Source organism: Pseudophryne corroboree, chromosome 4 (assembly GCF_028390025.1).
Source record: "Pseudophryne corroboree isolate aPseCor3 chromosome 4, aPseCor3.hap2, whole genome shotgun sequence".
In the NCBI taxonomy this organism is placed as follows: domain Eukaryota; kingdom Metazoa; phylum Chordata; class Amphibia; order Anura; family Myobatrachidae; genus Pseudophryne; species Pseudophryne corroboree.
This window is the reverse complement of record NC_086447.1, coordinates 347266977-347281397: the sequence shown is the minus strand read 5'-3', so window position 1 is coordinate 347281397 and position 14421 is coordinate 347266977. Positions and strand designations below refer to the sequence as shown.

General features: G+C 43.5%; 1 protein-coding gene across 17 annotated transcripts in view; it reads left to right on the top strand.

Moving 5' to 3' along the window:
* TP63 (tumor protein p63) overlaps positions 1 to 14421 on the top strand; it is an 875477-nt gene that overhangs the window by 826474 nt on the left and 34582 nt on the right. For all 17 annotated transcript variants that reach the window (XM_063916475.1, XM_063916476.1, XM_063916470.1 and 14 more), the window contains 2 exons: positions 13895 to 14081; positions 14210 to 14325. In XM_063916475.1, the coding sequence (XP_063772545.1) occupies positions 13895 to 14081; positions 14210 to 14325 (303 nt within the window). The remainder of the gene's footprint in view (positions 1 to 13894; positions 14082 to 14209; positions 14326 to 14421) is intronic.

Sequence of the window (14421 nt, the reverse complement as noted above, 5' to 3'; positions counted from 1 at the left end):
CGGTCGCAAGGCGAATTTAGCAGAGTTACACACGCTAAGCCGCCGCCTACTGGGAGTGTATCTTAGCATCTTAAAATTGCGACCGATGTATTCGCAATATTGCGCTCACAAACTTCTTAGCAGTTTTAGAGTAGCTCCAGACTTACTCTGCCTGTGCGATCAGTTCAGTGCTTGTCGTTCCTGGTTTGACGTCACAAACACACCCAGCGTTCGCCCAACCACTCCCCCGTTTCTCCGGCCACTCCTGCGTTTTTTCCGGAAACGGTAGCGTTTTCAGCCACACTCCCATAAAACGGCCTGTTTCCGCCCAGTAACACCCATTTCCTGTCAATCACATTACGATCGCCGGAGCGATGAAAAAGCCGTGAGTAAAAATACTATCTTCATAGCAAAGATACTTGGCGCAGTCGCAGTGCGAATATTGCGCATGCGCACTAAGCGGAATTTCACTGCGATGCGATGAAAAATACCGAGCGAACGACTCGGAATGAGGGCCCATGTGCACTGCAGGGGGGGCAGATATAACATGTGCAGAGAGAGTTAGATTTGGGTGTGGTGAGTTCAATCTGCAATCTAAACTGCAGTGTAAAAATAAAGCAGCCAGTATTTACCCTGCACAGAAACAAAATAACCCACCCAAATCTAACTCTCTCTGCGCATGTTATATCTGCCACACCTGCAGTGCACATGGTTTTGCCCAACTGCTAAAAAATATCCTGCTGCGATCAACTTGGAATTACCCCCCAATGTTTTAATTCTTTGCCACAAGTAACAACTTTGAGTACATACTGTAGGTGAAAAGTGAAATAATCCTCCCTACAGAAATATTTTATGATGATAATGATGATGATTATTCTTGCTTTTTGGGTGGGTTTCCCTACTTTAAATGTACAATAAGCAGGTAATGAACCTCAGTTGCAATGTGCATTGGATAGTCTTGGCTTGCACTGTTTACACTTGCAATTCCAGGTGCACACCTACTCTCTCTAATTAGAAGTGCACATAGGTTTGCGGGGAAGAGGAAGACTTTCAGGAGAGGGATTATGCAAAAGTATTGAATAAACTTTTGGGGATCAGTGATATGATATGGTGGCTGTTGGGATACTGGCGGTCAGCAGACAGATGCCGGAATCCCGACAGCTGGAATACCGGCAGCGAGCGCAACATGTCCCCTCGCATGCTCGCTGCACTCGCCACGCTTCGGACCTGGTGGCTACCTTTGGTCGCCACACTAATCTCTTTCTCCTCCGGTGGTGGTGCGGACCACCACCAGAGTGGAGATTCTGAGCGGCGGTTGGTATTTCAACCGCCGGCATTTCACCAGGTGTCGAAATTCCAGCATCGGTATCCTGACCAACGGGATCCTGACAGCCTCAAATTGACTGTCTCCCAACTTTTGTATTTGTCTCCTAACATAATGTTAGTTATAGTCTCATTTATGGCTGGTTTAGACCACTGCTCTTTCACAACCACTGCCATCCAGCATTGCAAACTATACTTAACAACTTTTGAAAAAGCATTTCAGGAAGATTGTGAAAGCAATTATCTATGTAAGTTGCTTTGAAGAGGGTGTGTACTTCTCTGCCTGAGAGGAGTGTCATAAAACTGACATAGTCAAATGTAAATGAAAAATTTGCTGCACTGTATAGCAACTTAAATGACCCCCTCTAACTCCTTGCCGTACATATCCTTAGGCATAGATCCTATGCAATGCAACACACATACCCTGTAATAAAGCATAGTTTACACCCAGAAAAGCAACACATAATGTATGCCCTGTATTACAGTACACATTCTTAGCCACAGATCCCCTGTAATATATTTCCAGTATATCAGCACACTTCTTGGGGTAAAAAAATCACATGTAACCATGGTTGCTGACTTTTCAGCTGCCCTCTACAGAAGGGGGCTGGTAGGCTGGCAATGCAGGGATGTGGCACTGTCAAGAAGGTAGTGTGGTGACATGATGCCACACTTGGGACATTGTGGCCCTGCCCCTGCTATACAATGCAGTAAATACCAGCATTCTAAAATAAGGGAATACCACAATGTAATGTTTCAGTGCGACTTACATAATGAAGCTGCCCAGATCACCCACTTCACTTTGAAAGTGGGTAGAGGTTTGCATCATTTTAGCCCCACCCCCTCCATACAGACTTAGGATTCCTGGTATTATCTCCCCATCTTGCCCACTTCACTAGGACATTCAACCACTGTTTTGGGGGTGCGGGGGACTATGTTGCAATCTAATAGTGGCCTAACACATCATACGCATGATTTTAGCCATAGACATAAAGGTAATTTTTTTCATATTGCAAATGTTTACAGTACTACATAATTTAAATGCATGTTTGGTAAAGTATTGTGTGTTTATTTAAATTAACTCATTGAATAGAAAATATGGTGTGTGCATACTTAATAAATGTATAGGTCCTGATTCTGAGCGACATCCTGAGTAAACTGAGGGTGTTTTCGCAGTTGCCCGCTTGCAACCTAATGCAAATGTCACTACAAACTCCTTTCATTGTGTACATATGTGTGCCCGAATGTGCATGGAGATGCCCACAATTTACGCTTGTGTATGCTGTTATACCAATTGACGCATCCTTATACACCACCATCAAAAATTGCACTAGCCCTATGGTATGTGCATGGTATGTGCAGCTTTTCCATCTGATCACGGCCGCCTCCTGTGCCAGCGTCTGTGCGTCTGTGAATGCAGCTGCAAGCACTGTCATGGCCACGTCTCTCCCATAACATGTCCAATTTATCTGTGCGTGCTCTTCTAGCCACCTCCCAGTCACAGACACCCATACAACATTTTGGGTACTGTATGTCCTGATCACAGCAGCACCTTTGTGCTATATTTTGTTACACTATACAATCTTTAGCTCCTGTAATCTCTGTGATTGAATTGCTGTGAGAGAATGTGTGTCACAGGTCTATGGTGGTAATATAACAGAAGAGACCCAGGTCCTAATTCAGGGATTAACATTAAAAAAAAAAATTACGTAAATTTTCAGTGTTTTCATATCTCCACATGTGTAGGACCTGCACTACACATGGGCAGATCTCAGGCTGCGATGTCCCTATCAGTGCCCCAACTGCTGCAGCATATCTGAGATGTTGCTGGGCAACAGAAAGCATCCCAGAAATGGAAGCACGTTGGCCTAATTATCTGGGTGCTGAAGTCAGTAGCTGCATCCGGGATTTGGCCGGACATCCAGAATAAACTGAGGGTTAGTCAGATGTCCGATGCTCATGCAGTTGATCTGATGGTGTGTCTTCGGACACAGCAGCAGATCAGACAAGCCTGTATTGGGCGGCAGCCTATGGCATCATTTTGCACAGCTGCTATGTACAAAGACGCTGTGGCAACAAAATTACCTTCTACCTCCGAATTTACCCCACTGATACAGACCAATTTAAAGGGACTATCCGTTTTGCTTTCCATTCCAATTATCAGATACAGTACCACCTCAGTTCTTTGCAGATTACCTGTTTGTAGGTAGAAAGTCTATAAGATACTATTATTTCTGCTTCCTTTGCATTAAGTGTGGCTTTATTATCATGTTTATGATTATTGCAAAGAACAATGTACTATAGTCAGACTTGATGTTATATGGATCAGATATTGACATAATTACATGTATATATTAACTGATCTTTTTCTCCTTAGTCTAATTGTATGCTACGATTAGTAATTACACACATTTTATCTAGACATACATAGGCAAATGCAGGGTGGGTTTCCGGTTGCCCAGAAACCCCCCTCCCCTTGGTCAGTGGCTCAAATTATGACAATAGCAATAGTATATAATACGATTACTAGAGCTACTGCCACATCATGCAGTTTAAGGGACAGAGCAGAGCTGCTGCATATGCCCAGTGGTAGCAGCTTATTCTACCTAGTTTGCCGTGTGTGGATCTGAGTCCTCAATCAGTGCCCTGGACCAGAAAGTAGCTACAAGGAAGAAGAGACATGAGGTGGGAAAATGTGTGTTTTGAAAGTGCAGTACTGGTCCTGTTATATTTGTGTATTCATGTATTCAGTGGCGGATCTTGCCACGGGCAAGCAGGACTTTTGCCCGGGGCGCCGCCTTCCGGAGGGCGCCGGCGCCATCCGGAGGGCGCCGCACCATGGCAAGATCCTCCACTGTCAGTGTGCTCCCCAGCAGTGTCCCCCCGCTGTGCCCCCCCTCCTGCTGTGAGAAGGGAACCAGACGCTATGCGTCTGGTTTCCCTTCGTGGCGCTGGTCCTCCCCCGCTCTGAAGGGAATCAGACGCTAAGCGTCTAGTTTCCCTTCATGGAGAGGACCTTTGGTGTGCAGTGCGCGATGACGTCATCGCGCACCGCACAGCATTGTGGCATAGACGCTAGGGGTCATAATTGACCTCTAGCGCTTATGCTGTGCTATGGGAGAGACGTCATGACTGACGTCTCTCCCATAGATCCGAGGAGAAGAGCGGCGCCGGTCTGCAGGGTCTGGAAACAGGAGCGGGGTACAGTAAGTATACTTTTTTTTTTCTTTTTTTTTCCAGCGGCGCTACAAATGGGGGGCGTGACTGACCACGCCCCCATGTTAAGCCACGCCCCTAACTTTTGCCCGGGGCGCCGCAAGGGCAAGAACCGGCCCTGCATGTATTATTTAAATATGTTTGCTGCAGCCTATACTATTGTGTTAGATATTAATACTGATATTCCATACAGTATCCAGTGTATAAAACACCAATGTTTACATTAATGCCCAAGGTTGGTATTAGGTTCTTCTACCGCTCCCCCAGACTCCCGCACCTGCTCTAATGTTCAGCAGATTGGGAGATTGTGGATTGCATTTGGAAACCCCCCTCTAGAAATCCTGTGTTTGCCACTGACATATGTATCTAACCTGAAACCTTTTTCTGCGTAATTCTAGTCAACAACAAAAAAATCTGTCTTTTTCAACGAGTTGTGTCAGTGTATAACTTAATGTATGAAGTTATTCGTGATTGTGGTGTATTTATAGGATGGAAGAATTAAAGAACACCTACAGTGACAGAATGTGCACCTTGGATGCCTTAGGTGGCATCCGCACACATACGTTGTGTAAGACACTGCCTAGCTATAGGCATTACTCCTCCTCAAACCCCCTTTCTTACATTGTAGTGAACAGGGGTAGTAGCGGCATGTTCTTTTGGGATTGTGGCACCAGGCTGTGAAATCACAGACCAACACTGTATCCACAGCCCCTTACAAACCCTGAGCAGCAGCCATTGGCAAAGTCACACGTAAGATACTGCCAATTGTTGCTCTCCATATAGCCGCTCTTTCATATTGAGGGGGCGCCACAGTGACATAAAGACAGAGAGGCATCTAAGGGCCTGAATTATGTGTGTTAAGAAAATTATAAAGCAACTGGGCAAAACCATGTTGCACTGCAGGTGCAGCAGATGTAACATGTGCAGAGAGATTTAGATTTGGGTGGGGTGAGTTCAAACTGACATCTAATTTGCAGTGTAATAATAAAGCAGATAGTATTTACCACGCACAGAAAAAATATAACCCACCCAAATCTAAATCTCTCTGCACATGTTACATCTGCCCCACCTGCAGTACCACATGGTTTTGCCCAGTTGCTTGATAATTTACTTTACTTACAAACATGAATCAGGCCTAATGTTCTAAGCCTTGGAGAGGAATAAAGTGGAGAGAGATAAAGTACCAGCCATCCAGCTGGACTAATCACGGCTGTGTGACCATGCCCCTTTTTATAAAAAAAAACTGTGAAAAATAGTGTTTCTGCGCAGAGGATGGGCAGGTCCTGGGGTGACATGATCAGTGTGAACGTTAACCACCCTGCAGGCAGAGGAGACCACTACACTCCCTCCCTGGACCCTCTGCAGCCAGCACACAGCAGCGTATGCAGGGCAGGGGAGAGAGGCTACAGCTGACTGACAGGTAAGAATGGGGAGGTGGAGAGGGGCCGCGGACCTGGGTTCTTCACTGGGCCCCTCCAACAAGCCTGGGTCTGGGTAATTAGTACCCTCTCCACCTACCTCTCTGCGCCACTGATGATGGCAGGTAGTTGTGGATGCTATCAAGCCTGCCAGTTTTCATTAGTCAATTGCCCCAGTATCATCTGCTCTGTGTCCCCTACCCAGCCCTAACCTGTGCCCCCCTTCCCTCTGGTCTCCTACTGCGGCTGGCACCAGCGGTATGGTAGCAGCTAGTTACCTTTCATGGAGAGGACCTTTCCCATAAGCCCCTGGGTCCATGTCACAAACTATTTGGAATAGTAACCTGTGGCGAGCGAAGCGGACTGAGACACCGAGCCTGAAGCCTGGCGAGTGAAGCGAGTCCGCGAGGGTTCAATGGTGCACAGATAAAACAAAATAACCTCAAACAAACAGAGAATGGAAAAAACATTTAGGTGCTGTAAGGGCGGAAGTTATCTACTGCCCTTTCATGCTGTCACTTCATCACGAAGGGAACATAGACACAACCCCAGCGGTATGGAGGCTGTCACGTGATAGCCTCAACCAAAAGGAATCAGTCAGATTCCTATTGGCTATGCTGTCCCAGTGACAACCTGAATCTACAGTGACAGCTGCAGCTTCAGCTGGCTGCAGCTGCTTCAGAGTACAGATTGAGCAGCTGCTGGTTGAGTGTCCGTGATCGACTAGTCAATCGCAATAGATGCTTTGACCACCTCTGTGCGAGGGGTGGTCTTCAATATGCCGACTGTCGGGATCCCGGCGCACAGTATACCGGCGCCGGAATCCCGACAGCTGGCATACCGACAATTTTTCTCCCTTGTGGGGGTCCACGACCCCCATGGATGGAGAATAAAATAGCCGTGCCCACAAGGGGCTCATTTGCGCTCGCCACGCTGTCAGTATGCCAGCGGTTGGGCTCTCTGCGCCGGTATGCTGACCGCTGGGAGCCCGGCCGCCGGCATTCCATACTACACCCCTGTGCGAGACCCATTCTTCAGTACACCTTATACCCAGTGACTTGAAGAAAATGCGCGCTAACATGGAGAGCACATGCAAACTCCACAAATATATTGGTCTGGAATTGAAGTCATGGCCACAGACTGTAAGGCAGTAATTAGGGCTGCCAAAAACTGAGCATATTTGGGGAGGGAGGGTGGGCAGGTGGAAGGGGCAAATCTATGAGGTGTGGCCAACCACCTCTGAAAAAAAATGCTGCATTTGTCCTCCTCAGAAGCATTGCATAGTGGGACATTTTTGCCCCTCAGCAGCTGACCTGGACACCTCCAACAACCCAGTGCCTGGATAATACTCTCTCCTCCCATCTTTTTGGTGCCCCTGGCAGTAATGTGAACCACTGCACCATCTTGCTGCCCTACAGCAAAATAAATATAAAATACATGATTACCAAAGGCAGATACTGCAATTACATATAAAATGTAAGATCCATTAACCACATACAAGTCCTCTATAGAAGTTTTGATAAATCTTCCCAATTGTTCTTTCTATTGCATGGAGACTGACAATACAGTCTGAGTGATCTGTTAATAGCGAGAACAAAGTATAAGGTGGTGTCAGTCTACATATTTCACAGGCTTCGGTTTTCAACCCCTGCGTGTACGAGCTGTAACAATACAGGGCAATGTGTAGTATCATACAGAGTTATCAATGTCTGTATTTTTCTGTGATATCTACGTGTCTCCAGAGAGCTTATTCCTTTTCACTTACACCTTGTCTCTGTTTATTTAGTTGGTTGGCAGTGATGTGACAAGCATAGCCCCCTGTATTATATTTAGGGAGTGGGCTGCTTGTTGGCTTCTTGGGAGACACGCATTCCTCCTGCTTAATGGACTGAATGGTTTGCTTTTTCAAACAATTCTTTTCTTTTTCCTCATCTCTGTCCATATATGTAGCCTAGAGGCATACATGCCTGAGAAGCTGAAGTATGAAGTTCCCTCCCTCCAATCTTTTTCTTTTAATTTCTATGTAAACTGAACTATGTTTGACTAGAGGTAGTTATCAGGTTTTTCTTATTATCCTTTCCTTTCATTTATACTGGGGCAGCGTGGCTGGAACGTGGCCCAAAACCTCAGGGTGAGGCAAAGCCCCCAGGGCAGCCAGCCAGGTGGGAGGTGCTGCAGTTACAGGCACACGACAGCCCCATCCCTTCCTCCAACTCACACTTACATCTTGGATGCATCACAGAGCTACAGTACATCTGTCATACTAGAGTGAGCCTGTGCAGCCAAAGAGTGATTTTACCTTATACTATTAGAACTGAAAGTATTTTGAGAGTAAAACATGGTTTATTCAACATATAACCATATATTATAAACAAATCTGTTAATAATTCCATCAGAGACACCTAATAATAAAATAACCGTTCTGCATAAACTCATATTTACTTTCAAACACTGCTTTTTGCTATTTGGTATAGTGCTTTATATCATGTGCTGTTTATTTCAGTTGATATGAATTAAAGCTATAAACAGCTTTTGTAATAATAAAGCATACAAGAGTACACAAACCTTGGACCAAAGGGAGTAAGCTCTGCAATTATGTAGAAGTATGCCTAGCTGTCGGCATCATTTTATTCATATGGAATCCCTAAGATAAAATATGTGCAGTGTAGACAACAGCATTTACAGATTTTTCTCAAACTGTGCCTGGGGTTATAGTTCTTTCTTTCCCTTCGCTTAATCACCTCTGAATTAAGGGAGTGTTTACCAGATACTGCATATTGATGTACTGCTCTCATATTCTGCCTGGAGGGGCCATATAGTGAGTGGGACATTGCAGGGTGGGGCCAGTCTTCGGTCTCCCAAGCATTTTAGGAGGGGGACATCACCTGTCTGATGTCAACACCTCTGGGTGCGACCAGGTTGGAATGTGCCGCTCCCAGCACTGGCCGCCCAGGTAATTAATCTAGTTTGACTGACAGGTGGCAGGAGGCAGCATATGAGTGCTACACTGCAGAAGGTACTTCATAGTGATTTTGTCATGCTAGTTTCTTCCTCCACTGAATACTTGAACATTTCAGTTTTCGGATCTGAAATTGTTAAAAGAAAAAAATATATATAGTTTTTTCTTTACTTTGTACAACTGTCATATAGTGAAGAGATGTTAAGAATATTTAATTTGTACTTAAAAATTAGTTATTATTTATTAATGTGATGAGCAGTTGAGCCAACATTGAAATATCTCCTGTTTTGGAGCTAATAACTTGCTGTACCACTCACATCATTTCAAGTGACAGTTCCCATAGAGGGCCGGTGCTCAAATGTATTAAGCCTTAAAAAGTGATAAAGAGGAGACAGAGAAAGAGTGATAAATGACCGGCCAATCATCTCCTAACTGTCATTTTTAAAACACAGCCTGTTACATGGCAGTTAGGAGCTGGTTGGCTGGTACTTTATCACTCTTTATCCATATCCACATTATCACTTTTTAAGGCTTTATACATTTGGGCCTGGGATCCTCCTTCACCTCCAAATTCTCTCATTTATATGTTCTGGGTGGATCTCTAAGGGTAAACTTCTTATTTGGTTGAGCAATGTGTTTGGCGCCTTAATTTATATTATCCATCAAGCATATTACTATCATTCCGAAACCATGAAGAACAGTGCTTGTGTCTTTGAATCTCTGAAAATATATTTCTTTATATAACAAATATTAATGGCTATTAATGTAATCACCGGAGGTGCCGATCAATCTCAGGCAGTTTTATTAAAGGGGCAATCACTTACAAGGCAAAACCATGCTTTGTAAGTGATTGCCCCTTTTAAAAAAAGTCAGAGTTCGGCCGGCATCCCGAACCTTCGGCGATCTCCATTACATTCCACCGCATGTGTCCCACACTGGCCATTTTCACAGGTTTCGATCTATGAAATACTTTTCTATGCATAATGGAGAAATTAAATATATGACCTAACTACAGTTGTAACGTAACAAATAACATGCATGTGCTGTTTGACTGCAGGGTAAGGCGTCTGCCCTGAAGACGATTCCCAGGCTAGAGATTGTTATTATGCACATGGATGCTGCTGGAGAACTTTTTTACTTTACCGCCATAAACTGTCATCCTCAGTCTCCTGCACAGACCTCACCCACAGCTTCAGCAGTTATTGGTGTGTGTCAGTATTGATGAACCTTTTGTCACTGGATTAGAGACATACTAGCCTAATCTTTATTAATCTGCAGATACAGAAAAGAAAGTACATGAACATGAAGAAATCTTTGAAAGTATGGGAGTAATTCATTTCCTATTTAAATGTCCTCACTTGTCTCCCTAAAAACTCCTATTATTCTGATGAAAATACCCAAGATTCCTCTGCAAAACTGACTTGGTTCAGCTCCACCTTAGCCCTCATTGTCATTGTAAACATAAAGCATTTCACTCTGATCGGTTTACTTGAGGAACCCGCTTTACATTCCTGATATTATGTATTCCTTTAGATTACTGACGGTAAAAGGAAAGGTATGAGAAGAAAGTTGAGCATTTGGAGAAAGCAGACAGGTGTCTGGTGTTGGTAGCTGGCATGCGTGCACATTATAATAAAAAATCACCACAGAAAGATGCCAAGGCCATGTCATTCAGGAGGCAGGTGGTGCGGGTAGAGTCATATTCACTGGAATGTTCTTTTAAAACATGTTATTATTAATGTACCCGAATCCGCTGTTGTTCTCCTGATTTGCCTACCTGAGGACTGCTTATTTAAACATGACATTGCAGGTGAACCTGAAAATAAGAAGTTGAATGGAAATTGCAAGCCAAGTAATTTGATCCAGTATTGCAGCAATAGGAATACTGGATATCACTTGCAAGACATGCTGCCTTAGGCTATATTTTTTGCCACTGTGTGCTCTAATTTTATAGGGCATACAAAACGGTTGGGATGATGGTATTGGCATTCAGAGGTTGCTCAAAGTTGATTATTTTAGAGCAAGTGGGTAAAGATGGAATAAACTTGGATTCTCAAAGCAATTTGGATATTGTAACCAAATAAAAGTGAGGTGAATCTCATCCAGCATGCTTAAGTGGTCTGATAAGCGGGACAAGAGGACACAACTTTCTCAGATAGCTCAGTAGTACCCAGACACTCTATGTTACGTTGTCACTCCTACCGGATTCTCTCCTCAATGCTTCTGAAGAACAATTAGCTAAAACCAATATTATTATTCAGGAGGACAGGGCTTCTGCTCCTTCATGGATTGGACAGCTGCATGCTTTTCAATAATTTCATGTCATTGTGGCGCTGCCTTACTTTGCATCCCTTAGTCATGTGTGTCCCTCAGGGCAATAGTTGCCAGCCACTTCTCCCTAGCGGCCCCACCTGCAGTAAAAAGGGTTTTCTTTCCAATATACTACCTGTTCTTCTGTGTAGTGCTGGCTAGACTCACAACAATCCAGCTGCTCGGTCCAAGAGTTGGAGGACAGGATAAATGTATGATATAACCACACATGGTTATCTAGATTGAACGAGCACCGGGACCGTACAGCATTGTGACCAGGCCAGTTCTGGCATAACTACGGCCTGTTGGTGCATTCGGAACATCAATTTGGATAGGTTCTATAATACTCACTATACATATTTATGCTACTCATACAGCACACACCCTCTTACTGTATTTATTCACTCAGGAAAATATACAGTATGCACAGTATTTATTCCATGCTTAAGCAATTGTTGGGTTCTTACAGGTACTGTATTGAGGGATACAGTTAAAATGCCGGCTGTCGGGATCCTGTTGTTCAGGAGACCGACGCCGGAATCCTGACAGCCGGTGAAATACTGACACACAAAATCCTGCCGACCGCCTGGTATACCCACGCAGTTGGTGTGTCCATGCCACCAATCGAGTGCTCATAGAACCTGTGGTGAGCAAAGCGAATCACTGGGCCTGAAGCATGGTGAGCGCAGCGAGATGCCGCTGTCAGTATACTGACTGCCAGCATCCCATCTGCCGGTTAATCATACCGGACTCTGTATTAGTTTAGTAACAGTATTGGGACTACATGAAGTTGAAAAGTCTCCCATGTATTACATACAGAGAGTCTGTGCAATGTCCCATAGGCATGATTATTTTGTATATATGATAAACCATGCCTTGTATATGATTATCGCTTTAAGAAAACATCAGAGTTCTGCCGTCAACCTGCACCTCCGGCCAACTCGGACGGCATTACATCCCGCCATAGGTCTCTTCCAATAAAGTCTCTTCCAAAAATTACCTTCTATTTAGATCATTTAGGTCTCCTCCAATAAGAAAGAGAATAATAAGGGTGTTGTAGAGACATGTGATACTTTATTTTTAGTGGTAGATTCTGATTTACTAAAATGTCTAAAGGAATAATTGAGGTATCTCTCTTAGTGATGAAATTCTAGCTATCATTTATCTAGTATATTGTTGAAAATGACAACTAAAATACGATTAGTTGCTACAGGCAACACCTCTTCACTTCCTATGTAGACATTTCAGTAAATGTACCCTTATTATAATTATTGTGGAATTTATATGATACTTTTATTAAAATAAATGCACTACATTTAAAGATATAGGGCTCTATTTCCTAAGCCTTTGACAGAGATAAAGTATCAGCCAATCAGCTCCTAACTGTCATTTTTCAAATACAGCCTGTAACATGGCATTAAGGAGCTGATTGGCTGGTACTTTATCTCTCTTCAGTTTATTTCTTGCCAAAGCTTAGTACATAGACCCCATAAGCTCTTGACGTAGAATTGCTAGAGCTAAAGCAAAAAGTGGTGGTGTTGCCCATAGCAACCAATTAGATTCTGTCTATCCTTTTCGTGGATACAATATAGAAATGACAGCTGGAATCTGATTTGTTGCTATTGGCAACACCATCACGTTTAGAAGCTTATGTAGTTTTATATTCTTTAAAAGAACCAGCACTGCTGACTTTGTTAAACAAGGAAAAAGGTTTCTATAGCTTTCATAATATATCTATATATGTACAGTATAGAAGAGTTCTATTAACTCCAGCTGGTAAATACATCCACTTTTCCTCAGAAACACAAGCAAAGGAGAAGCTAAATAGGTCTTTCGCAACTATGAATGTATCTTTTGGCATCATTTGCTGTATCCGCAGGCTATTTGAAACTATTGTGTATTAATCCTTTGCCTGAGGACATCAAGTAATATTGCACAATGTCTACCAGCAAATTCCACATTACCTTTACCCTGCAGCTGTGACTACAGCAGAGCGTGGCACTTAGCAGAAAATAATATCTTCCTGTATTCACGCAGGTTGGGGCCATTTATGAGACCTAAAGGGGAGCTCTAACTTCTATTTGTATTTTATACCGTCCCACATCCTACACTGGAAACGGTGGTTGTCTCAGCAGAGAGAGTCCCTCTACTACTGAGATATTTTCCTCCCCATCATTAAGCCTAACTCAAAATTTTGCACGGCTATGATCAAGTCTGAATTAGGCCCATTGGCAATGTGGAAAATACAGTTTGGCCCATCGCTGTTTTAAACCTACAGCATCAATAGAAGTGAATAATAAATTCTCGTGCTAATCCCAAATTTTAATCCTGTTACTGCTGCACCCTACCAACACCTGGTTACATAACAATACATATTTACCTATGTTTATCTGTTTGTCCTGTTCTTATATCTTTTGGAAACTGTGTTAATCTTGTTGATTTTGTGATCTCAGGGATATGGTAGGTTAGGAGATGCAACTGAATCTGATGTATGAGAACATGGAGTGCTGTCACACCTACTGTAGGCAGAGTGCCGGGGGCAATTGGCAGACTAAAGACACTGTTGTAATAGCACAGGTAGCTCACATTTGATGCCTGCCATCTGTATATAATGTATTCCTTCTCATGTCCTGGACCCTTAGCAGGAGAAAAGAGTTTAGTGGTAAATTTTGGTTTGTTTGTCTTTCAGTATTCTACTGATCTCAAGAAGCTCTACTGCCAGATTGCCAAAACGTGTCCAATTCAGATCAAAGTGATGACTCCACCCCCACAAGGAGCAGTTATACGAGCAATGCCAGTCTACAAGAAGGCTGAGCATGTCACAGAAGTTGTAAAGCGCTGTCCAAACCACGAGCTGAGCCGAGAATTTAATGAGGGTATGATCATATAATGTTATAACATTAAACTGGGTTTTATAAGGTCTTATGAGTCTGCTTACAATGATCGACACTTATGGAAAGATGATAGAAAACCTTACTCTGTGTTTTATGTGTTTGATCTATAGGACAGATTGCACCTCCCAGCCATCTCATTAGGGTGGAGGGAAATAGCCATGCACAATACGTTGAAGATCCAATCACCGGTAGACAGAGTGTTCTGGTGCCCTATGAGCCCCCTCAGGTGCTTATTACTTTTCTTAGATATAGATTTTGTAGTTCTTGAACCGTATTTGTACTTTCATATAATGTATATTTCAATACTTTAAAATAAATGCAG